At 54.1% G+C, this 24,031-nt stretch overlaps 9 protein-coding genes across 9 annotated transcripts; 3 read left to right on the top strand and 6 right to left on the bottom strand.

Annotated features, from left to right (window-relative positions):
* Positions 1-449: 449 nt before the first annotated feature.
* AYO20_09779 (hypothetical protein) lies at positions 450-1,196 on the top strand (the record flags this gene model as incomplete). The annotated part of the gene is made up of 3 exons (XM_022648048.1): positions 450-479; positions 545-598; positions 663-1,196. 3 exons carry the CDS (start codon positions 450-452, stop codon positions 1,194-1,196), a joined length of 618 nt encoding a protein of 205 aa, XP_022496008.1.
* Positions 1,197-3,036: 1,840 nt separating this feature from the next.
* Positions 3,037-4,495, bottom strand: AYO20_09778 (guanine nucleotide-binding protein subunit beta; the record flags this gene model as incomplete). The annotated part of the gene is made up of 5 exons (XM_022648047.1): positions 3,037-3,129; positions 3,250-3,369; positions 3,424-3,513; positions 3,573-4,285; positions 4,378-4,495. The coding sequence occupies 5 exons, from the start codon at positions 4,493-4,495 to the stop codon at positions 3,037-3,039; spliced, it is 1,134 nt and encodes a 377-aa protein (XP_022496007.1).
* Positions 4,496-7,397: 2,902 nt separating this feature from the next.
* AYO20_09777 (hypothetical protein) lies at positions 7,398-10,671 on the bottom strand (the record flags this gene model as incomplete). The annotated part of the gene is made up of 8 exons (XM_022648046.1): positions 7,398-7,706; positions 7,774-7,973; positions 8,047-8,634; positions 9,169-9,468; positions 9,529-10,033; positions 10,097-10,312; positions 10,374-10,496; positions 10,567-10,671. 8 exons carry the CDS (start codon positions 10,669-10,671, stop codon positions 7,398-7,400), a joined length of 2,346 nt encoding a protein of 781 aa, XP_022496006.1.
* Positions 10,672-11,203: 532 nt separating this feature from the next.
* Positions 11,204-13,280, top strand: AYO20_09776 (hypothetical protein; the record flags this gene model as incomplete). The annotated part of the gene is made up of 5 exons (XM_022648045.1): positions 11,204-11,461; positions 11,523-11,823; positions 11,896-12,005; positions 12,074-12,486; positions 12,545-13,280. 5 exons carry the CDS (start codon positions 11,204-11,206, stop codon positions 13,278-13,280), a joined length of 1,818 nt encoding a protein of 605 aa, XP_022496005.1.
* Positions 13,281-13,824: 544 nt separating this feature from the next.
* AYO20_09775 (hypothetical protein) lies at positions 13,825-16,665 on the bottom strand (the record flags this gene model as incomplete). The annotated part of the gene is made up of 12 exons (XM_022648044.1): positions 13,825-14,317; positions 14,409-14,478; positions 14,538-14,894; positions 14,995-15,059; positions 15,124-15,248; positions 15,308-15,388; positions 15,478-15,616; positions 15,671-15,855; positions 15,916-16,013; positions 16,107-16,344; positions 16,396-16,499; positions 16,569-16,665. The coding sequence occupies 12 exons, from the start codon at positions 16,663-16,665 to the stop codon at positions 13,825-13,827; spliced, it is 2,052 nt and encodes a 683-aa protein (XP_022496004.1).
* Positions 16,666-17,150: 485 nt separating this feature from the next.
* On the bottom strand, positions 17,151-18,254 carry AYO20_09774 (hypothetical protein; the record flags this gene model as incomplete). The annotated part of the gene is made up of 5 exons (XM_022648043.1): positions 17,151-17,256; positions 17,329-17,767; positions 17,822-17,864; positions 17,925-18,002; positions 18,075-18,254. The coding sequence occupies 5 exons, from the start codon at positions 18,252-18,254 to the stop codon at positions 17,151-17,153; spliced, it is 846 nt and encodes a 281-aa protein (XP_022496003.1).
* Positions 18,255-18,632: 378 nt separating this feature from the next.
* AYO20_09773 (hypothetical protein) lies at positions 18,633-19,172 on the top strand (the record flags this gene model as incomplete). The annotated part of the gene is made up of 1 exon (XM_022648042.1): positions 18,633-19,172. The coding sequence occupies one exon, from the start codon at positions 18,633-18,635 to the stop codon at positions 19,170-19,172; it is 540 nt and encodes a 179-aa protein (XP_022496002.1).
* Positions 19,173-19,328: 156 nt separating this feature from the next.
* Positions 19,329-20,632, bottom strand: AYO20_09772 (hypothetical protein; the record flags this gene model as incomplete). Its single annotated transcript, XM_022648041.1, has 3 exons — positions 19,329-19,828; positions 19,971-20,423; positions 20,503-20,632. 3 exons carry the CDS (start codon positions 20,630-20,632, stop codon positions 19,329-19,331), a joined length of 1,083 nt encoding a protein of 360 aa, XP_022496001.1.
* Positions 20,633-21,463: 831 nt separating this feature from the next.
* Positions 21,464-23,950, bottom strand: AYO20_09771 (hypothetical protein; the record flags this gene model as incomplete). Its single annotated transcript, XM_022648040.1, has 6 exons — positions 21,464-22,077; positions 22,135-22,495; positions 22,555-22,828; positions 22,880-23,199; positions 23,286-23,685; positions 23,784-23,950. 6 exons carry the CDS (start codon positions 23,948-23,950, stop codon positions 21,464-21,466), a joined length of 2,136 nt encoding a protein of 711 aa, XP_022496000.1.
* Positions 23,951-24,031: the final 81 nt, after the last annotated feature.

Here is a 24,031-nt window from a genome sequence, read left to right as displayed (position 1 = left end):
GATGACGGCGAGACGATACAGCTGCGCCTACGAGGGACTTGAACCACCACTACGGCTCCCACTAGAACCACTGCACGCACCACGCACCCACGATTCCCGATCGACCTGTCGCTGCCCTTCCTGGCCTCCATCCTCCATCATCCATTCCCCATCTCAACTTCCCAAGCTTCAAAACACCCTTCTCCCAACATCCACCACCTCCCGGTTGCCTTGCACAGGTCAGACGACTTAAAGAGCGCAGGCATCAGCCACATCTTCTGCACTACAAGTAACACCTCGGGAACAACAATCGACCTATCGCGTGACTTTCCACCGGCGAACTACCTCTCAGATCAACGCCGTAAATCCTACCGAGCGGCCCCAGCAGCGTCTGTCACACCAGTCCAAGGACACTGCTCTTCTCGACGTTCGCAGGGACAGCACAAGTCACAAACACATCCAGGGCAGCCATGGCGTCGAGGAAGAAGGTGTTGTTGAAGGTAATCACGTCGGCGCAGCTCTTTATCGCATCTCAATCAACGCAACTGACCTGGGGTGTGCGCAGGTCATTATTCTAGGCGATAGTGGTGTGGGCAAGACTAGTCTGATGAACCAATATGTACGGCGCTCTCTCCACGCCCTCACTTCCTCAAACGAAGCCTTCTGATCTGACCATTCCGCAGGTGAACAAGAAATTCTCCACCTCCTACAAAGCCACGATCGGCGCCGACTTCCTGACCAAAGAAGTCACCGTCGATGATCGGATCGTGACGCTCCAGATCTGGGATACCGCTGGTCAGGAAAGGTTTCAGTCGCTCGGCGTGGCGTTCTACCGGGGAGCAGATTGCTGTGTCCTCGTCTACGACGTCAACTCTGCAAAGTCATTCGAGACCCTCGATTCCTGGCGCGACGAATTCCTCATCCAAGCTTCTCCCCGCGACCCCGAGTCATTCCCTTTTGTGGTATTGGGGAATAAGATCGACCTGGGTGAGGAGCGGAGGATGGTGTCGCAAAAGAGAGCACATGCCTACTGCCAGAGTCGTGGACAAATGCCATATTTTGAGACCAGTGCAAAGGAGAGCATCAACGTGGAACAGGCGTTTGAAGTTATTGCCAGAAACGCGCTGACACAAGAGGAGAGCGAGGAATATGGTGGTGACTTTTCGGATCCGATCAATATCAACCTTGATCAAGAGAGAGATGGATGCGCTTGTTAGAGGATGATTTGGGGTAGCTCATGACCAGTCCCCGGTGGATGGTTTGGAAGGAATTGATGACGGGTTGGATGAATCAAGCCCTAGGTAACCGAGTCGGCGATTCGGAAAGCTCCCTGCGAGAGACCTTCCCATCTATTGGGACGATACTCACAGAGCGAGATCCGGGCAACACGAAGGGGAGATATAGTAGCATCTTCTCGAGGCTCTGTCCACTCCATGCCGTGGACAGCACCGGGTGCATTGGGACTCATTGGGGGCACATTTTCTATACTTGATTCTATGGTTTGCAGGGCCTTTGATTCTCGAGTCTGGTTCGGAGGTCTGTGGAGCAAGCGGGTGGAAATGGCGTGTACTTGGTACAGATATACAACTACAGCAGCAATTCAATCTTGAAGCATGAATAGTCTTGTTCCTGTCCCTGTTCCAGTAAGTACTGTGACGAGTGTATGATTGAACACTCTATAGCCAGTCCGCGTACCGAGTACCTCGTACATAATGTCATGTGTGAGGCACTCTAGAGAGATTCGGAGAGCGTGGCCGGCAAATCGTTCTGCCCGTCCCACCAAAACACACACACAGAGATAGGGAGGGAGAGAGCATGGAGATGTACTCGGTACCTCGTACCCCGTACTGTTTTCATCCTTCACTGAAGGCCTCCCAAGTTCCCAAGGTCAGAAACACCGCCCCGCGGATGTCCATGGGATGGGGGGATAGATGGTGATGGAACCACGAACCGTGAGAACACGGACAGGGGAATCACCGACCGGCCGGAACCGTGCGCTACCCTGTCCTCCTCTGCCCTGTCGTGTCGTGCTAAGAGGTGAAGAAACAAGACACGTGGTTGAGTAGATAAGACACGAGCCACGAGCCACGAGCCATGAAACAGAGACAGAGACGGACACGGACACGGATACTGAAGACTGAAGACTGAAGATTGAAGATTGAAGATGGAATTTCGGCAAAGGAGGCTCTCTCTCTCCCCCAACCCTCCCCCCAATTAGCAGAAAAAGCACGGACCAAAAACACTGATTTGATAGACGGACCGGACCGGACAGAACAGACAGACAGACAGACAGATAGACTCCCTCGTGCCCATTTCCTTGCCCCTGCCCCATGCCCTTGCCCTTGCCCTTGCCTTCATCCCTTTCCCGTTGCAATTCGAGCAAGAAAAAAAAAAGACCCTGGAACTCGCTGTGATCGATTCGCATTCACACACACAAAAAAACATTTGAGACTCGAGAACTTTTTTTAATGGTCGCGTGCTTTCCCCATTGCTGCTGAATCGCCTTTTCAGCATCTCTATAACATCGCATCTTGGGCTTGTGCCTCGCTTCCACTCCCTTCCACATAATTCATTTCGGCCTCCCCAGTCATCCTGGGAAGACAACGCACGCACATGAATAAGGGAATGAGGCTGTCGATATCCAGGTTTCACATTTTGGGATTTCCCCCCTTTTTTTCTTTCTGCTCTGCACTTCGCTCGCCGGATCTGCGAACGAGGCTGACATTCTGTTCAGTTGTATTGAGGCAAACAAGAGGTGCTCGAGAAACCGTGCTTGTCAAAATTAGACACGAAACAGGAGAACAATGATGAACTCCACTTGCACCAATGTCCGGTCATAAGAGTCGTGGATAGGAAACAACGTGCGCAGCGTGTCTTGCGCCAATGCCTTGGAGGACAACAGAAGCAAACCGGCAAACCCTCCTCCAGTCCTGTGAAAGAGTCCACACACAAGAAAAGCCTATCCAGTAAAAGGTTTCGAAGGAGTCGTGTGAGAAATCAAATGAGCCCTCAGGTTTGCGTAACGGTCAAGTTTGGGGGGTGAGAAAAGGGAACCCGTCAGAAGCTGTCGATACGATCGTTGACAAGGAAAAAGGTGATTTGGTTGATGGTGCCCGCCCCTTCGAGGATGACATTTGAGTCAAATTGCCGCTGTTGGAAAAAAGTATATCCTCCTCCCAAAGCCATATCTACCATGCCCAGATTTTGAGCTACAAGCAATGGGTCAGTTGAGTTCTTCAGACTGGTTAATAAAGATCAATGATGACTTACTAGAGAATCCCAAGAGCCAGTACATAAACTGATCCCGTCGTTGCTGACTCCAAGGCAACTGACCCGGTTTTCGTGACCGTTCAATGATCCGACTTTATCACCACGCAAAGTGTCCCAGACCTCGAATTCACGTCAGTGGTTTCAAGCAAAAGGTGCTGCTCGGACGGGGCTTACCTTGCATTCAAAGTCATCATACCCAGCAAAGAGTAACCGGCCAGAAACTGAGAAAGCGACAGACGTGATACCGCAAAGTACTTGTTCGTTCTATGACAGAGGTCAGCCAATTCGCGGTAACAGAACAGCGTTGGGGTCCAAAAATTTACCTGATAAGACATCAGTTCTCGATCTGCCCGAATGTCGAACAGTCTGCAGGAGGCGTCGTCCGAGCCAGTTCCAAATGCATTTCCATCTGGGAAGAATTGAATGGCATTAATGTCAGATTCATGTCCAGCAAACGTTTGAACGGCTTTCCCGGTTCGGACGTCCCATAACTTGGCAAAAGCGTCGCAGGCGCCGCTCACGAATATGTTGGCGTTGGTTGGATTTATGCTGATGCTCATCACGTCCCCCAAATGATCTGCAAACTCTGTTACTTTGGAACCGGTTTCGATATCCCACATCATGCAGGTCATGTCACCGGACGAAGTGATGATCTTTCGGTCATTGACAAAACGACAGCATGACAAGTATCCAGAGTGACCAGACAGTTCGCGAGCCACACGCGTCGGGCCTTCCCTCGTGGAGAGATTGTAAATTGAGCAAATGTTGTCGAGACCACCGCAGGCGACGTAATTACCACTAGGGGCATATGCGCAGGTCATGACCCACGAGGAACGGAGGGGAATGGCGTGGACCTTGTTAGTGGTGTATGCATCCCAGATGATGAGCTTGCCATCCTGAGACGCCGACACCAGATGCCTGCGATCTGTTGACCAGTGCATGGCGTAGATTTTGGCGAGATGGCCCTTGAGATTTCTTCGAGGCTTCATGCCTATCCGAGGTAAGGCCTCTGTGTTGTTGAGGGCGACTTGTCGCACTGCCCGAAACACGATTGATTAGCAATCTAGAAAGTGGTGGGCAAGTAGGCTGCGCCTGATGGGAATTCAATGCACAGGTCCATCGACTTACAGCTTGTATCAGCCAGGTCATCCTTCTTGCGTTTAATTCTGTCTTTGAGGCCCTCTGCTTCTCTCCTGGCAGCTGTGATTTTGGCCTGCATTTGCTCTCCCGTCAGGTCGGTCGACATGGTGCCGCTCGGGCCCTCGTCGGACCAGGGTTACAGGGGGTTATTCGCGAGGAAGTCAGCCGTCAAAAGCTCAGCTTCGCCAGAGCGACGCGCACAGCAAGATAGAAGTCTGATCAGTGTCGAGGCAAGATTCGCGATGAACGAGCGCAGGAGCTCCGAGGAGCGAGGTATCAGGGACGAGGTGGATAAAATACGGGGGGGGCCACTAGAGCTGCGATTGGGAGAGTTCGGGATTGCGGCAGAGTGCAGTCAGGTTCGACGGCGAGAGGGAGGCAAATCGGGATGGGATTTTTGGAGAGGAGACGAAGCAATTGACTGCCTGCAGAGCGGCGAAAAGTTGTCGACGAGGAAGTGGTAGAAATCGAGGGCGTTGGTGGTGGTGAGGTCGGGTCACAGAATTGAAAAAGGGCAGTCCTTGGGGGAAGGCGTGCAGAAGGAATGGAGGCCACAGTTGGGAGGTCCGGGTCTGGCTTCTTGGGGCTCGGGGCACCAGGGGGGGTCCTTTGACTCTTGATTCTTGGTGTCTGGTTCGTTAAACTCCAAGTGGGGATTTGTGTCGGTTCGGGGGGTTGGACTCCCCTGTTCTTTGCCCACTACGGACAGTTTCAATTGGCGAACTCAAGGCAGGGATTGAACAGTCCCGAAAGACGAGGACGAGGGTCTTGCTACCGGTACGAGGAGTGACAAAGGGACACACAATCCACGAACTTCAAACATCAACCACCAACCATCACCACCATCCAATCACTCGGCTTCGGGTCAGGTGCACCATCTTGTTCGGCTCTACAAGCACAGGTCACAGATCGTCGCTGTCACCATCTACCTATACCGTTCCATTGATGGGGACTTCCTCCCCCCCGCCCGATCTAGCCTTGATGGTCAACCATCTCGAATGCAGCACATAGGGGGTCTCGCACACGGCCGAGAAACATAGGCAAGCAAAAAAAAAGAGAGTGGGAGAAAAAAACATGTCAAATTCTCCTAAACGAGATCCTAGTGAACGATACCTCTCCCCCTCGGCTGGTCTTCACTGCTACTGGCTCTCATGGTGGCGACCATTGCTACGTTAGTCCTACATTGAGCAAGCCGGGGGAAGAGTGCCGGGTGGCCCTCAAGCTCCGGAGAGGCGCACCGGCGCCTCAGCCCAGGCAGACCAGGGATATGAAGTTGCCAATCCAACATGCAGAAACCCGCCTGAGAACTGGGGACAAAATTGGGAAGCGAGAACAACTCTGGCAAAAGAGAAATTGGCCGGCCGCGTCTAATATGGGCTAGAGATGGTCATCAGTTGGTGCAACGCCGAATCCCCCGTTTCCTACTACCGGGATCCGCTATTGCAGCAAGGAGGCAGAGATGGAGCCTCCCATTCAGCCTGGTCCTCTTTTCTCCATCCCAAAAGCACTTGGACGCTGATCCTCACACCCACCATCGGTCCACTAGCGACACTAGGTTGGTCATCATCCCCACGGGCTTATCATTGTGTCCACTATGTACATACGTCCGTGCTGTTCCTGTCAACTCTCGTGGCATTGTCCACCTGCGATACCAGCCATCTTCTCTGCGCACGTTGTCGGAATAATAGCATTCATGAAGACGGAGTCTCTTCATAACGTAGGTGTCCCCTAAGCACCTAGTCAGGAGGATCTGCACTCTCCTGATCCCTCCGTCTCTACTACGAACCACACGTGGCTTTCGCTAATCTAACAGCGATGAATGTCACAACAGCCGGAAAGGTTCTCATAGTAATCGTGACGATTGTTAGGGGCAAAAGGCTCGAGAAAGGAAGCATTGCGAACCGACACAAGGTCCATTCAATGGGGTCAAGCTACCGCACACAATCTCCTCGTGCAAGGCGTCAACTCAGTCGCGGATGGGAGTTCTTCTGATAGTGTCTTGTGCCAGCTCCGGCCATGCAGATCAGGTGCTAACACAGCTTGTTCCAATAATAGAGCAGACACCAAACTTTCTCCTCGATTGCTGCTCTTGTTTGTATGAGAATGGCGAATCTGGATCTCGCTGAAACGGTGGATCATGTCTCTCGGTGAATGCTGGTGCCGGAAATGCAAATGCTGCAAACTCGGCAAACTCTCCAAACCTGGCAAAAAAAGTGTGTTGTACCGTGACCGAGAGGAACACGCCACACACTTTCTGCTCACTGGTCATCATCACTGTGCCACTTTGACTGCGACTCTCTGGTCATCTTCTGCCGGGTATTGTTTGCTTGCCTTCCGAAGCTGCTTTGGCCTCTCCTGGTCACTTGATTCATCGCTCTCCACAATGTTCTGGACCATCGGCTGCATCTACGGCGCCTCCTCGGTTATCTTTGGCGCGTTTGGAGCCCATGGGCTGAAAAGACACATCAGTGACCCGGCAAGGCTCGCAAACTGGTCGACCGCTGCTCAATACCAGGTAATTTCGTCGAGGATGACAGAGAAGAAAAAGGTCACAATCACTTTCTAACGTTATTCCTCCAACGCAGTTAATCCACAGTGGAGTCCTCCTCCTGACGGCAGCAGTGGCTCCAAAGAACAAGGTAGTATCCGCGCTCTTTTATGGGTTTCTTAATTCTAAAATCTCCTCTTCCCCCAGGTCGCCGCCACCCTTTTCACCGCTGGGATGACAATGTTTAGCGGGAGCCTTTACCTGCTCGTTCTGGATCCCCAGCGATTCAAGGCTTTCGGCCCCGTGACTCCCCTTGGGGGTATGTGCTTGATTGCCGGATGGGCAGCACTCGCTTTCGGCAGTCGAGGTCGATTTGTTCAGTAGTGCGACATGGACACGATGTGAATCCGTGGGAAGAATTGGGACGGGGTCTAAATGTATTGTTTTGTTTCGCTATCCTCAGCTCAATGTTACTACTATCGTCACCTGCAATTCACGTAGATGTCGATTGTCCCCCATCTCACACCTTTGCCTTCAATGTCTTTGCCACCTTCAACAAACTCCTTGCAGTATCCACGACAGTCGTTTCCAACGGCCGATACGCCACACCCAGCACCTCTCGCGACGACGAATTGTCGACCTTGAACGAGCCCGCAGGCAAGGCATGCTGGCCTGGATTCCCCGGAGGGATCTTCTCGTCGAGCTCCGGAAATTCCCTTCTCAAAATGTCGCAGATTTCCTGGTTGCTATTACAGCCAGGAGTGATGAGAAATCTCCGGCCTCCAACCCCGGGAGCAAAGGCCGCTTGATAATGTGCCAACGACAAGTCCTGCAGAAACAGACAAATTAGCCGAGCGCTGAGCCATGGATAGATGAGGCAGATTGTCGTGACTTACCCGGACATCGGCAGAGATATGCAGAGAGTCATCTGGGACAGGAGCGCCTTTTCCGACATTCATGAGCCTCCAAAGAATCGCGTTTGACGTGTTCAGATCGCTCATGGAATCAATGCTGTGCCTGAGGGGACCGTACACGATGGGCGGGTTGAGGACGACGAGCTCAAAGCCTGGTTTCTCCGTCGTGACGAATTCCCAAGCTGCGTGCAAAGTCAGTCAGGACGTTGACAACGACGACAGAAGATCACGCTTTGACAGACTTGCTCGACTCACCTGCCCGCTCTGCCAGGGTCTTGCTCGCCCAATACGCCAGGCTCACATCGCTCGAGTATCCCTGTTCTTTGGTCACAGGGTTCCAGGACTCGGAGGAATACACTCTCCCGTTTCCTTGGAGATCCAGTGGGTTCCCGATGGCTGCAAAACTACTTGTGATGACCAGTCGTTTGAGCCCGGGCGCGTACTTTGCGGCCGACTTCAGGATTTCCGTCGTGCCATTGATTGCCGGGTCGATGAAATCACCAGGTGACTTGGCCGCGGCGAAGTTGAACGGGGAAGCGGCGTGGATGATGGCGTCGAGGGGCTGAGCGTCCTTGATGCACTGGTCAAAGGCCCCCGGCGCCGTGATGTCGGGCACGATGGAGAAGTCGAGCCTCGATCTGTCGTAGCCGGGGAAGTCCTTCGTGACTCTCTCCGCTTTGGCTTCGGATCGAACCACAGCTTGTACGGAGCATGATTTCTCCAAGAAAAAGGACAGGAGATGACCTCCGATGAACCCGTTGGCACCTGTCAACAAGACTCTGGGTGGCGCCATTTCAACGCCTCGATCTTGTTGTATTGGCTTCGCGATCGGAGAGATTGGGTCTATGAGAGATTTCAGGTCCGAGCTGCTTCTAATATTTCTCAGAGGAATTCTTCGCTGACTTTGTATCTGTATAGCCAGACCTCAAGACAGATTCATGGAGATCAAGCGAGCTACGGACCCTCTCTCTGTTCTTTTCTTGACACCAAGACAACTCTCTGCGAGACAGACATGGATTCACCATAACCGAGTCCTTCAAACAACCATACCTCGTATATAACGTGGTTCGATTTTCAAGGGTTGTAAGGCTGGTAAAAGAACGCAGCTTGACCTCGGCCAATTCGGTAACCATGTTGAAAACAAGCATTCCAATGCCGACCACAGGACCAATTGTCGCTCGCTCGCCTCATTCAATGATATTTCAATGCCAACCCCGAAATACAGGCTAGAGTGGGCAAGCAAGCAAGGCTTGCTCGACCGTGATGGTGTCGTGGTGATTCCTTGATAACCAACCAGTTCCAGGTCTATTTTCTACGAGGGCCACGAAGGACCCGGGACCACGACGCCCGACACTTTGCCAAACCCACACCTCCTACCGTCAGCCGTCCTGAACCAGCCCTGGATGGCGAGTTCATCGCCGTCCTCGAGCCAGGACATGGACTTGCCGCCCACCGCAGGCAACTCGTGTTGCTGCGCAAAGCACTCTAGGAGACATCCGTACGAGCCGAGTCCTTTCTTGATCTCTGGCGCTGGAGACGAGACGGTTCCACTGGCTACCAGATCACCGGTGTTGATGCCCCATCCCCCGGAAGATTGGTATGCTATCATTTGTGGAACGCTCCAGTACGAGTGGCGGTAGTTGGACCGAACAATCTCGACGGGGCTATTGCCGCAACCTATTTGCGACAGTTGAGCATTTTCGCTTTCGAACCAGAGGAAATCAGGACATAACTTACGAGCCACCGAAGCTGTAAATTCAATGTCATAAACGCCGTGACTCGCCTCGTCAGTCACGAGCGACGAATGGATCGGAGTTGCGTTGGATGTCGGCGGGCCAGTGCAACAACTTGCTAGCGCATCCACAGTCACAATCCAGGGCGAGATGGTGGTGACAAAGCCCTTGGAATGCATCGGCCCCAGCGGAGGCATCTCATACGGCTGAATGTCTCTGGCCGACCAGTCGTTGTGGAGGACATAGCCGAAGATATGATCTGCCGCGGTCTTTGCGTCGATTGTCTGTCCGTGGGGGACCGGCTTGGAAATAAAGGCCCCGAGCTCGATCTCAAAGTCCATCTTTCGTGAGATCTGGAAAGCCGGCTGGGTGTCGCCTTCTTTGATGAAAAATCCACTGGGCCGATGGATCTGGTGGCCGGACGGGAAGATGGAGGAGCAACGGCCATTGTATCCAAGTGGATAGAGCTTGAACGCCGGCGGTAGGTCGAGTCCCAGAGGTTTCAGAGACTGGGGACGCGTTAGAGAGCGTGAGTGGACGATATTTGGAGAATGGAGATTGGGCAGGCTTACATTTTCAGCGTGAATGAGAGACGAAAACGAGTCGGTGTAGTCGGTGATGTCCATGGGTAAGTGCATTTGCGTGTCACGGGCCAACACAAAGGCTTTCTCGTTCAGGCCTGGATCCGTAAAGAGGACTGACTTTTCGCTTGTGACATTCTCGATGATTGTCTGTCGGACCCATCTCCTTTCACCGGCTTCCAATGCCGCGAACGAGTTCAGCGTGGACTGGTGATAGGTATTAGGATGGCTCTGACCTAGAGCTGAAGAACGGAATGTCCACAGTCACCTCGAGGAAGACCTGTCTCAAGATCCTTGAAGTATTTTGGTGCGTATCGAACACGCCGTGTCGAGCCAGCTCATGGAGTTCGATGACATAGTCTCCAAGCGCCACTCCAGCGCGTGGTTTGGTCTAATCAATCGAATTACAAGGCGCATCAGTAGGTTTTTTTATGAAGAAGACGGTGGATTGAGATACTAACTCCAAGACCAACACCCTGCGGTGTACTGAAAATCCCAAATGGTATGTTCTGTGGACCGAAAGGGCTGGCCTCGGGAATCTCCACGGGAAAGGGCACGGCGACCATGATGAATAAAATTCCTATACTTCTTCAACGGCAGCGCTGCAGAACAGCTGTGGTGGTGGTGGTGCGGGCGAAGCGGGAGACCAGTTCAGTAATAAAATGGCCTTCTCAGCTGGTGTTGGGTCAAGGCCGAATGTCGTCAACTTGAGTCTCGTTGATCTCGGACCGCAGGGTTGCCTTGACCATACTTGTAGTTCTAGCTTGGAGTCTTGATAAATCTACCCTATACCTATCGTGATAGTCAGTGGGTCCATCCATAGTGAGGACTATAGTCCTTGGGGACTAGCGCATTTGGAACTATACTCTGTACAAGTCTGGTCTGCTGTCGGGCCGATAGAACTTGTGTAGAGCCGTGTTGCCTTCCTCTGGATTTATTCGTATACGATGACGGACCGAGCTCCAGACACCGAACAGCACCCCGTACCCCGTACCCCGGATTCTCTACTAAGCATGGACGAGTATTTACTCCTGCATATCCACCTTGGGCACCCCCAGTTCTCATCCGAGTCGCTCTGCATTACAGTCTTTCCCCACAATGGCTGCTCACAGTGGTACTACGGAGTCTACAGGCCCTCATACTGGTGCGATCCCCACCCGGATTGCCACCGACTCCAAATCGCAGAACGAATTTGAGCTCGAGGAGGAGGAGTATTCCGAGCAGCACCAAGTCAATCTCACTTTTGATGAGGAAGAGGCTGAACCCGAGCTTCACGCACGGACTTGGATCGCCCTCGCCGCGATGAACGTGTTGGTTTTCACTCAGGTCCTGGCGCTTCAGGGCCCTCCGGCAGTGGTACGTGAACACCCCCCGGGTATACCGTGTCAGGCTTTGACAAGTGCTTTCTATCCACCAGTTGACCTACATCGGAACGGATTTGCACAACACCACCACCCAGACCTGGGTCGTCAATGCTCTGTCACTGGTCCAGGCGGTAGTAGGACCTATCCTGTCCACCGCATCCGATGCCTTCCAGGCCCGAAAGCTCCTCCTCGTGGGCACTTGCGCCCTCGCTTTCATCGGGGCATGCATTGCTCCCGGGTCAGAAAATATCTACCGACTGATTGGAGCGAGCATCTTGATCGGGTTTGGCTTTGCAGCAGTCCCTCTGGGGTATGCTGTGCCTGCGGAAATCCTCCCTCGTCGATGGCGACCCAGTGAGTCGAACGTATCTTGACGCTTTTGTTTACCTGGTCATGGTCAAATTTTTAACTGATGATCGCCCTCAGTGGCCCAAGCGGCAATGAACGCCTCGGCGCTCCTCGCCACGGTTGTAGGCCCGTTGACCATCGGAGCACTCATCAAACGCGATACGCACAGCGGTTGGCGTGACTTCTATGTAAGTCTGGAAAGATGCAGTTTCACAGACATAGCACATATCATTGACTTGACACTCGATGTCACCAGTGGTTTCAGGCGGCCTTATGGGGCACCAACGTGGTTTCAGTCCTGTTCGCATATCGACCTCCCAAGCGACACACGGAGCTGGACAACCTCCCCTGGTGGCACAAAATCAGACGTCTTGACCTTGTCGGATGCGGCATCCTGATGGTCGGGCTCACCCTGTTCCTCACAGGTACAAGCCTAGGAGGCGGCCAGTATACCTGGGTCGACGCCCGCACTCTTTCTCCGTTGATCATTGGGATTTTGGGCCTCGTCGCTTTCGGCCTCTACGAGTGGAAGGGCACTACGACTGGCATTGTGCACCACGATCTCTTCGGCGCGGGCAAGGCAAACGCGAGGACATTCATCTTATGCACATTCCTCATCTTTGTGGAAGGCCTGTGTATATTCGCCTTTGCTATTTTCTATCCTATCATGTAAGTCCCTTGCCTTGTTGTAGAAGGACTTTCAGCGGCTGACTCTTGTGGTATACAGGTCTCAAATCCTCTTCACAACCGATCCTATTCTCGTCGTTCTTCGATCCCAGGCGGCTTGGATCCCAGCACTACTTTCGACCGTTCTTTGGGGCTACGCCAGTACTCACTTTCGCACGATTCGAGAGCCATTGCTGGTCGGCAACGTGATCATGACGGCAGGCATGGTAGGGCTTGCGACTGTCCAACCAGGTCAATCGACCAACGCCATTGCCTTTGCTTGTGTCGCCGGTGTCGGCTTCGGAGCGCCTCTCGTTCTCACCGTCAGTGGCGCACAGCTGGTCGTCCCACATAAAGTCCTGGCGACCGCCTCGGCGGTAACGACAACTGCACGCGCCATCGGCGTCGCCATCTTCACCGCCATCTTCACGGCCGCTTTCAACACACGACTCAAGCACTACCTGCCCAAGTATATCATAGCCGCGTCCCAAGCCTCTGGACTTCCCGATCCTTCGATCCCAGCCTTCCTCGAAGCACTGACGACAGGTCAGACCGCCACGCTGGCCACCGTCCCAGGTGCCACCCCGGAAATCATTGCCCAAGGCTTCAGCGCCTTGCAGCAGGCCTACGCGGACTCGATCCGGGTGGTGTTCATCATCGCCGCTCCAATTGGTCTCGTGGGCAGCATCGCGTGCTTGTTCCTCGGCGACCTGAAGAAGACGATGAACTATCGGGTCGATGCGCCGGTCGAAGAGCTGCATGCGAAGCGGGATCGACACACTAAAACAGAGACGTAGATGCGCGTTTGATGTTGCAAGTCTGCTCTCGAGAGACGGGATAAGGTGGTTGAATTTGGTACAGTGGCTCTCGACAATACCCTGGTAGTGGTTTTCGTCAGGAACTTTTTGTTGATTCCATTGATTCCATCTCTAGCTGAACGCAAGAATGGATGAAAGTCTTGTAGTAAATGAGAAAATTCATTTTCTCGGCCACGCTTAGCCTTAATTCGAAGACTCCAGCGTTGCCAATTGTTCAGTCCGTAACTGCTGTACTGTGCTCGTACAAGTACAGTCGCTACCTACGTACTCAGTACTAATGGGGAATGCTGGTAATAAGTATTGCAGACACTCAGACTAGACCATTTGCGGAAATAAGCTAGCCACCATCGGCACTAGCCGTTACCACGACACTGTGAGAGACTATACCTTATCAGGAGGCAGCCACTGTTACAGCCAATGAAATGCTTTCTGTCTTTGCCAGGCTCTTGTCTAGTCAGAACTGCGAGTATCTCGTGCGCTTTCGAGTTCAAGAATCCATCAACCACAACACCCGACCAAGCTCTCACAATTTCGCCCCCGTGCCGACTTGCTGGGAAAGCTGCGCGACGACCTTCTCCATCTGATAAAAGGGCACGTAGACACGCAGCTGCCGGACCTCGTCCGCCGTGAGCTTCAGCCTGCGCAGAGCGGCCTCCCCTTCGCACAGGACGGCCTTGACCTGGATCTCGAGTTTCTTCCCGTTGGCGTTGTAGGGCACGACGTCGGTCTCGAAGATGTGCGTCGGCACGTGTCGCCGACTCAGGTCCCGCGCGATCTGCGCGCGGATGGCGGCGTCGAGGTCCGCGCGGACCCGGGGGGGTGAGCCCGTCGATGCCGCCGCGTGGCATTTGATGAACAACACGACTTTCTCGGCCGAGTCCGCGTAGGGGGCTGAGAGACGCTGCTGTCCGACGACCAGGGCGTCGGCGATCGAATCGCGGAACCGGGGCGAGCCGAGGAGATTGTAGATCTCAGCGCTGCCGAAGCGCACGCCGGAGGGGTTGAGGACCCCGTCACTGTGTGTGTACATCCGGGCAACAACCCGTCAGTAGGGGGGACGAGGTCTCTTCGCTGTGACTGTTGTCCGGTAGGTAGGGCAGCACTCACCTTCGGCCAAGGACATAGATGCCTTTTGTCGCAGGGTTGACGCGGATGAAATCGCCGTGTGTCCACACATCTAACACATATTATGGCAATGTGAGTTTCTGCACATTTAATGCTTTTCGGAGTCCTTACGTGGGAACCGCTCAAAGTAGGAGGCGTGGTACCTCTTCCGGCCAGGGTCGTCCCAGAACATGGCCGGCATGTTGGGAAACGGTTTCCGACAGACCAACTCGCCGCTCTCGCCGTCGGGCAGTTCTCGGCCGTCGACGCCAAACACTGCCACGTCCATGCCGAGGCCCCTCACCGCCAACTCTCCCGCGTACGACGGGAGAGAGCGGGACCCTTGCAGGAATGAGCCGGAGATCTCGGTGCCGCCGGACATGCAGAGCTGGCAGACGGGGCCGAACGCTTCGACGAGCCATTCTGCAAGGGCGGGGGTGAGGACGGCTCCAGTGGAGATGATGGAGTGAAGGCTCCGACAATAGTTTCCTGCAAAGGGTCAAAAAATGGTCTTGTGACAAAAGAGATGATATCTCCGACACTGCTCGTTGTCCCCGCGAGCACTGTGCAAAGAAACAAGAAGACTGACTTGGCTTCACCGAGGCTTTTTGAAGCTCGGCGTAGTAACGAGGACCGGCGCCAAAGCATGTAACCCTAGCTGTCGTCAGTATCTGTTTTCTTCGCGAATCAATCACAGTGATGCCGTTTGGGGGCTTACTTGAGACGAAACAACGCCTTCAAGAACCCTTCAGGCGATGGGTAGAACGGACTGCCGTCGTACAAGATGACGGCCGCGCCGACAAACAGCGCGTGGACCGAGATATTCCACAAGGTCCACCCAATCTGCCCCGGGGAGGGAGGTTAGCAAGTCTAGATCCTGGTGGGATGGCAACAACACTCACGTTCGTGTACTGATAGAACAAATCGCCAGGGCCAAAGTTGTTGTGCAGATTATATTCTTTCCGACCGTTCACGACGAGACCCTTGGGGGGAGATGTCAGCTTTGACTTTCAGTCTCCGGCTTGGTGGGTGAAGCCACCCAAAGAGGAGGAGAAGCCACGGGATGTTTTACCCCGTGTGAGTGGACAATGCCCTTTGGAGTCCCCGTCGTTCCAGACGAGAACATGATGACGGCGGGAGTGTTGAAGGGGACTTGGACAAAGTCCAGCCGTGCACCGGTGTCACGGGCCAGGAAATCCTCAAAGGGCAGGCTAGACGCTCAGTCAAACTGTCATCGACATGAGATTGATGATAGGGGAACTGACGTTTCCGACTTGAGGCCCTGTCTGGGACCGATGATGATGATGGTCCTATTCCTGCCGCCTTCTTGAAGATGCTGTATCGACAGATCGAGCTTGTCAGATATATCATGGCATTTGCCATTGTACACATACGTCGACTCGGCAAACAGAAGACGCGGTTGCAACAATTGAAGCCGGTCACTCAGTAGCTATGGGATCCTCGTTTGTTACTCTTTTTTTATCGATTTGGTATTTGGGTTGTAACAAACCTTGGAGCCCATGTCGGTTGCGAACGAGGCAAAAATGCCCCCTAACGCGGTGGTAGCGAGGAGCAATGCGAGCGATCGGATACAGTTGGAACCAACCACTGTTCTCCTCAAGAAAGTAAGTGAGCATGGTGTGATCATTTGATATCGAGGTAAGGGGGGGGCAATGCTTGTGGGGGTTTGTTACTACTCACACGCCACGACTTCCTGTTTCTGAAGGCCAGATGATTTGAGAGCGGCGGCATAGTGTCTCACGAGTTCCCGAAGGTCATGCCATGAATACTCGTCCGGCGACGAGAAGTTGCTCTCGTTCATGCCGACGACGGCCAGGCCATGGAACTTGGGATCCAGGAGATTCTCGGCCAGGTTCAATCGAGCGCCTTTGAAGAAACTCGGGAACTCGTCAATGACAGCATTGTCATCCTCTATCGCCTAGTTTTTTCTCTGAATTCCTGTCTCTTGTCACTCGGGAGTTGCTCTCACCTTGGAAGGGTGGACGGATGCTTTGACGCCCGCAAACTCCCAGACCGTCATCCAGAAATCGTTCAGCCGCGTCACCGAGAATCGATGCAAGTCGGCATAGCTTTCTGATGCAGGACACCATCAGCGAAAGAGCTGGGAATGGAGTGGAAGGCATATCAAGGTGAGATCCTTACCAAGGTGCAGGCCATATTTGCGGTTCACGACATCCTTAAAGTCGTCCAACTGTGTTCGCAGGCCTGGAGGAGGCACGTAGGTCGGTTTTGGTGCCATTGGAGGAGGGTTGACAGACTAACAATACGAGGTTTGAGAGGGTGAAGGGTGGTGGGCAAGGCCTGAGGCTCTTGTCTAAGAAGCATGGGCTTACAGCATCCATATGAGAACTACTGTCCACGGAACCAAGTGGCTCTACCCTCCCTTCGGTCCGAAGTTCCAGACCGCTATCCCGAGAGCAGCAATGGAGACGGAGACGGAGGCGGACGTCCCAAGGGCGCTCTGTGTCATGACTCGAACAGTAGAGTATACGAGGGGCAAAGATGGCAGGGCGAGACACGGTACAGTTCTTTCGAATGCCGGACGACAGTACAGAACTTGGTCTTGGTGACCGTAGCAGCCTCTCCTCATCCTCTTTGACCAGCAAAATACAGATCAACCACCCCATGTCCAGGGGGGTTTTTTTTTCTTCGTCGAAGCTGCTTTGGGACAAAATACCCGTCAATACTCGCCTGACAAGCTCGCCATCTCCTCCAATCTCCTCATCAATAGACCATCTTGTTACCAATCTTCCCAATCTTCTCAATTTCCACCTCAACCAGATCATCGGCCTTCAAATAGACCTGAGGGGTAGCGCAAGCAGCGACACCACTATGATTCTCACGCGTTAGTCCACAAACTTGTAGTTTTTTTTGAAGTCACTGCGCGACAGGGCGAACATACTCCGGAGTCCCGGTCATGATGACGCTCCCCTTTTTGAGAGTGGTCCCTCGACTCATATGCTTCAGAATCGTGACCACGTCAAAGATCATGTTGTCGGTATTGCCCTTCTGCCGGATCTGCCCATTCACGCTGGTCTTGAGCTGCAGATTCTGAGGATTCGGGATCGAGGCGGGCGATGCGATGACGGGCCCGATCGGCCCAAAGTGGTCAAACGACTTGGAGAGCCCCCATTGAGTGCCCGACTGCTGGGGCCAGGCCCAGAAGCGGGCCGAAACATCGTTGCCGACAGTATAGCCCAGGATGGAGTCGGCGATGTCATCGTCCGAGGACAGGTCCTTGACGTCCTTGGCCAGGATGACGCAGAGTTCTCCCTCGTAGTCCATCTCGGACTGGGCCACCGGGGGGACGGGGATGTCTTGGTACGGATCGGCCAGCATATCTGCCCTCGTTCTCAGCGTATGTCGGCAACAGAAGGGCAAGTAACGTAACTCACCACCGTACTTTGTAAAGACAACGGGATATGCTGGAATCGGAAGCTGAATTCTCACCCATTAACTACCCATATTTCTGCTCAGTATAAAGAGAGGGGATTTTACCCCAGCCTCCTCGGCATGCGACTTGTAATTGAGTCCGATGGCGTACATGAGTGGAGTGGTCGGCAGAGGACACAAGACCTTCACAATCGTATGGTCAGTCAAACCAACGACAGGCACAAGAGGATGGATGGGTCAAAACTGCTACGGCACCTTTGCCACTCGAACCTGTTTTCCCGTCCAAGGGAACTCAGCAGCCCATGGGTCCGAGATGTCGTAGGTGGGGACAGTCTGGCCGTGGAGATCCTGGTCCCAGTCGGGGCCAGCCTCGCCGTAGTGAATCGCCCCTTGGGCATCCTCGAACCGGATCAGTCTGGTGAATTTGGCCGGCATATTTGTGTTCCTTTCTCCTGCGTTTCAGAGAGGATTCTGGTTCGTGGGGATTGGGAACTGTTCAGCCCTCGGGTCTTTGACACAATGCGATGGATATATCTTGTTTCGGGATGATGGGTTCGTATCGTATGGAACTGGAATTGCCATGTCGAGACTCGATGCCGTTTGGTTTGGTGCCTGTCGGTCCGAAAGTACCTGGCCCGAGAGATGGTCATCCTGTCATTGTCCATTGTACTCTCGGTCGACCAGCAGCAGTTGACCCGTCCTGCCGTTAAAGACAAATGGTTTGTTGCTCCTGGAATATTAGAAGACAGCCTCACATGGTATCTCGACTCGGTCTGACCAACACTCAAGATTCATTCCAGCAACAAAAAAATCATGACCGACGCCAAAAGTCTGACGCCCGTGAAACGGCACGTCACGACCAACACCGACGACGGCGTGTCCATCTTCTCCTCCAAAATCTCCCCGCACCCTCCGTCGAAGCAGCTCCCCGACGGGGTCAAGATGGCCTTTTGCTACGGCTGTCAGAGCGTCCCCGTCGACTTGGCCGGCGAGCGGGACCTGCAGTCTTACCAGCACCTGATCGACAACCCGCCGGGCATCGTGATCCCCAACGGCTTTGCCTGCCGCATCCTGGACCTGCCTCCGGGATACGAGTCGGCGTCGCACCGGACCATCAGCGTGAACTTCAACGTCGTGGTCGAGGGCCAGATGGAGTTGACGCTGGGGTCGGGAGAGAAGCGAATCCTCGGGCCCGGCGACTCGGCCATCCAACGCGGCGTCGATCACTCGTGGAGGAACGTCAGCTCGACGGGCTGGGCACGCATGGTTGCGGCCGTCGTGCCGGCCGAGGCTTTGCAATTCGGTGGCGTCGAGGTCAAAGGCAGTGGGATTCAGGGTATGGACGCTTCTTAGGATGGGCAAGAGTGTCGTACAGCCAAGTCGAGTTGAGGCCCGGCTGATTTCCTCTCTGGGCCTCTTGATGTACAAAAAGCCTGTCACCATCCCCTGGGGTTCTTTTGGTCTTGTACATAATAATCTACCTACAAGTCCTCTCCTTTCTCGTCGCATTTAGTGATGACCGACAATATTTCTCGGCTGGTACGGCTCCTCGAGATAGCTGATCTCGTCCTCGGTCAACGCCTTGCCTCGCACCTGACAGATCTCGTCCAACCGGGCCAGGCTGCTCGCCCCGACGATGGGGACCGTGCCTTTCTGAACGATCCACGCGAGCGCAACGTGGCTCATCTTCCACCCGCGCGTCTCGGCCACTTGGCCCACCCGCGTGATGATCTCGACGTCTCCTCCGTGCAATCCGGCAAAGGCACCCTTGATACTCGCCTCGCGCGTCGTCTTGTCCGAGCCCAGCGGGCGCGCGAGCAGGCCGCGGTAGAGGGGCGCCCACGGGATGAGCCCGACCCCCGTGTCGTGGCAGAACCGGTTCATCTCGCGCTCCTCCTCGCGGTAGCACAGGCTGTAGTGGTTCTGCATCGAGACGAACTGGGTCCAGCCGTGCGTCTCGGCCACGTGTTGCATCTGTGCAAACTGGTACGTCCACATGCTTGACGCGCCTGTTTGGTTTTTTGGGGGTCATCATTTTAGATCTCTTCTTTCTTGAAATTTTGGCTGTTCCTCTCTAGCTCGCTCGATGGGCAAAGCAGAGCCCGTTGCGACCCCCAGTGCATGGTGGTAGCATCGCATGGACAGACTTACCAATATACCGAACCTTTCCACTCTGCACCAAGTCATGCAACGCCTTCATGGTCTCCTCGATCGGGACCGTTGGGTCAAACCGGTGAATCTGCAGCAGATCGATATACTCGGTCCCCAGCCGCTCCAGACTGCCATGGACGGCATTGAAGATGGCCGTCCGGCTCAACCCCTCTTGATTGACGTAGTCCTTGCTCGCCGAGACCTGTCTCGGGTAGCTGATGACGTGGACGTCCGGCTCTTCGCCCACGGCGCTGAAACACTTGGACAGCAGGACGACCTTGTGTCGAGGGATCTTGTGTTTTCTCAGCGTGTGGCCGATCATCCGCTCCGCCAGGCCGTTGGAGTAGACGTTGGCCGTGTCCCAGGTGTTCAGGCCGCGGTCAAAGGCGCCCTTGAGGATCGCGTCGACTTCGTCCGGGTCGTCCAGGACCCAGGGCTGCCAGGCTTTGTGGCCTGAGGATGAGTCCCTCTATCAGCGCAGGAAAGGGACGAAACAACAACAACATAAAGGCCGTGGTGGGAGGTGAAATACCAAATGACATGGTCCCCAGGATGGGGATCGAGACACGAAGTCCCGAACTACCCAGTTGTGCATACGAGACCTGTGTCTTGTCCAGACTCTCCTGTAAAGATGGCGGAAGGACCACCGCTGGGGACGCCATCGTTCTAATCTGACTTGTTATTAAAGAGGTAAGGCAGGATGGGGAAAGGTTGGGAGAGTCGTTCAATATAGCTAACACGATGTGACCCTTGAAGAAACACGCCAACGTAGTTGATTGAATTCTCGCATTTACTCTCGCATTGAAAAAAAAAGGCTCAAGCCAGTCTTATATGTGTCAATATGATTTGGCAACGACGCTCCCACCATCAGACTCCTTCTACCACTCAATGCCTGTAGGGACCATTTCTACCTTGGACCTCACCCGTGTCTATCCATCTTTATCACGAGGGTTTGGTTTCCAGTCAAAGTACGTCCAAAGCCCGATCAGCCTGGGCACTTGTTTGAGAACGAAGCTCCTCCACCCCCTCCCACTTCAACTGCCCAAAGTCACCATTGTTCGATCGTCGGCCCGCAGTTCAACTAAGTCATCAGTTAGTGTTGGGGTTGTGGTTGTATTTCTGTCCTTTGTAAACACCTGACATTAATCCCATCCCGCTAATTCCTCGCGGACCGAAGTTTGGGGATCTCTCTCGGGCCGTACGTGCGGAAGAACGCTTACTTGTTCCGGAGAGTGGGGATTCGATTTCCCCAGGACGAGGAGTATTACCCCGTCCCATTAACCCGACAGCCCTGGTTAGGTATAATGAATACTGCAAATCCGGGACTATTCTCTTGGTAGACTAGTGTGGTTACCAACGTGCCCCCGTCTATTTCTGATAGAGAACTTGCTTGGGCTCACGTCTCCAACATGGATAATGTCCTTGTACATTTGTAAAGAGCACTGTCGATTTCTAACCACACACGTCCCTGCAAATCTCCGCCCCATGTCTCCTCATTCGTCAAACTTGATCACGTTTCTCAACTTCCCAATCCCCTCAATCTCCACCACCACCTCATCCCCGTCCTGCAAATACTGCGGAACCTTCATGGCCGCGGCCACGCCACCGGGCGTCCCTGTCATGATCAAGCTGCCCGCCTCCAGCGTCTGGCCCGTGCTGTAGAAGCTGACGAGCTTTCTGACACCGAAACAGAGATCCGAAGTGTCGGCGTCCTGCCTGAGCTCGCCGTTGACGTACGTCCGGAGCCGCAGTCCCGACGCGTCGCCCAGGACCTGGGGGCTCACGATGGCCGGCCCCACGGGGGCGTACTTGTCGAACGACTTGCCGAAACACCATTGGGGCATCATGCCGGCTTTGTCCTTGTCGAGCTGCCAGTCGCGGCACGAGACGTCGTTCCCAACCACGTACCCGGCCACGTAGTCGAGCGCCTGCTCTTCGCTGACATTCTTGGCGTCCTTCCCAATGACAATGGTCAGCTCGCCTTCGTAGTCGCACTTGGACTGAGAGAGCTTGGGGACCGGGATGGGCGCACGCGTGTCGCCGACGGCCTGTCCGGGCTTGATGAATAGTGTCGGATTCGTGGGTATGTCCCAATTCGACTCAATAACTAACGGTTTGCCAGCTCAGCGAGGCCCAAACTGCGGAAACAAAAGCCTAGACTTACTATGAGTACGGTAGTTGAGGCCCGTGCAACGGATGATGGGCACGTCTCCTGGAGTCAGGGGACCGAGCAGCTCCTTTACAAGATCCTCCTTCTCGTCGGCCGATGGTCTTGCGGCCAGCCAGTTGGATCCTTCCAAGGGCCGAACTTTCAGAGTCCCTTCCGCCACCAATTGATCAATGTCTGCATTCAAGTCCGCCAGCGGCTCGCCATATCGTGTCTGGCCAGTCTTGGCCGACACGTAGCGAACCAACCGGTCCCAGTGGGTGAGAGAAGCATGGCTCGAGGCCAGACCGTTGGTGTGGCCATTCACCTTGCTTGTGTGGTAGAACTGAGTAAAGTCCACGAGAAGTCCCATGTCTTTCTGAATCTCAAATCAGCCTGATACCACCAACGGCCCCGTACAGACACGTCAACACAGACCTTTTCAATCTCGTCAAGAACGCTAGCATCTTCGCGGGACTTATCGAGCATGGCGAAGAAAGGGTCCTGACCACCGGCCAACGCCGCCGGGTCACTTCGTACGCGAGCAAGATTGGCCGTTGATACGGGATCGGTGACAGTTCTGTATATCTCTCGTCGAATCTGATCATACTGGTCGAGTATCTCGTAGCCCGCTTTGCCGTCATGTATTCCCTCGAGACAATCAGCCAATCCACCCACGTCGGAGATGCCGGAGGTGAGACCGAGACCACCCCTGAAAATCATTAGCACTAGCATCAAGGGGCGTCATGTGCCCAAGACGTACATGGGATTGTTCAGATGCGCAGCGTCACCTGCGAGCAGGATCCGACCAACCCGCATGTTCTCGGTACATCTTTGGTGCAGTTTGTAGGGGCTAAATCTTTCAATCGTGTACTGATCGGGGGTGGGATTCCCCGGAAGTATTCGTTGCAGCTTGGCCGACATCCGTTCGTAAAGCTCGTCATGGGAGAGCGAACCTTTCTCTCCGTATGAGACACGCCATGTGCCTTGCTGGTCGATCAGAGCCACCACGGCCCAATGCTCAGGGTCGACAATCCAGGACGTATCTTCCCAGCCATACTTTGAGAAATCGTAGCCGCGGATCTGGAAATCGAGCACAAATATCAGCATATCAATTGTTTTCTCCACTTTCTAGCCACCGAACAAGGGGGGGAGAGCCACGTATTTACATTCGTGGCAACCATAATGGCATCCCAAGTGTGGCCTGGAAAATTGCTGCCAAACAAAGACTTCCGCACAGTCGATGTGCCACCGTCACAGCCGACGACGAAATCACCGGCAAAGCTTGTACCATTCTCACACTCGACCCAGGCTCTTTTTTCGTCCTGAAGAACAGCCGTCACACGGTGGTTCCAATGAACCTGGGCGTTTGGGAACTGACTGAGTTCGTCGTAAAGGAGACATGCCAGGTCGTAAACCGGTAGACAGATAAAACCGCCTTTGTCAGGGTTTCTGCTCATGCCAGTTAGGCGGTTGATGACGGTGCCGTCCACCCTCCTCCAGGTGAATGAGTCGACGCACAGGCCCTGTTGGCGGATTCGGTCCAGGACACCAGCACGGCGGAGTACGCTGCGCAGTATTCATGTTAGTATCACCGTCCACAAGAATATATGTAATCTGCTGGGATAGGAGGGCTCGAAATAGATATACAAATGTAATGTGCGTACCTGACAGCCGCTGGACCGTATGCTGCACCACGCGGTCTGGAATCCACGGCGTCCTTTGCTTCTACTACATCAACACTGATACCGTGCTTTGCGAGCATCAGGGCGAGCAGAAGCCCTGCCGGGCCGGCTCCCACAACAATAACCTTGGATAGGCTGGTGTCCTTCATTTTCTTTGCTCAGGACTGCACAATCAGAGGCCAAGCGAAAGGCTGATGGAAATCAAGAAGTAACCGAATACATCAGAATCC

This window comes from Fonsecaea nubica (assembly GCF_001646965.1).
Source record: "Fonsecaea nubica strain CBS 269.64 chromosome Unknown Scaff94, whole genome shotgun sequence".
In the NCBI taxonomy this organism is placed as follows: Eukaryota; Fungi; Ascomycota; class Eurotiomycetes; order Chaetothyriales; family Herpotrichiellaceae; genus Fonsecaea; species Fonsecaea nubica.
Note: the sequence above shows the minus strand (reverse complement) of the source record. Positions and strands in the feature narration are given on the sequence as shown.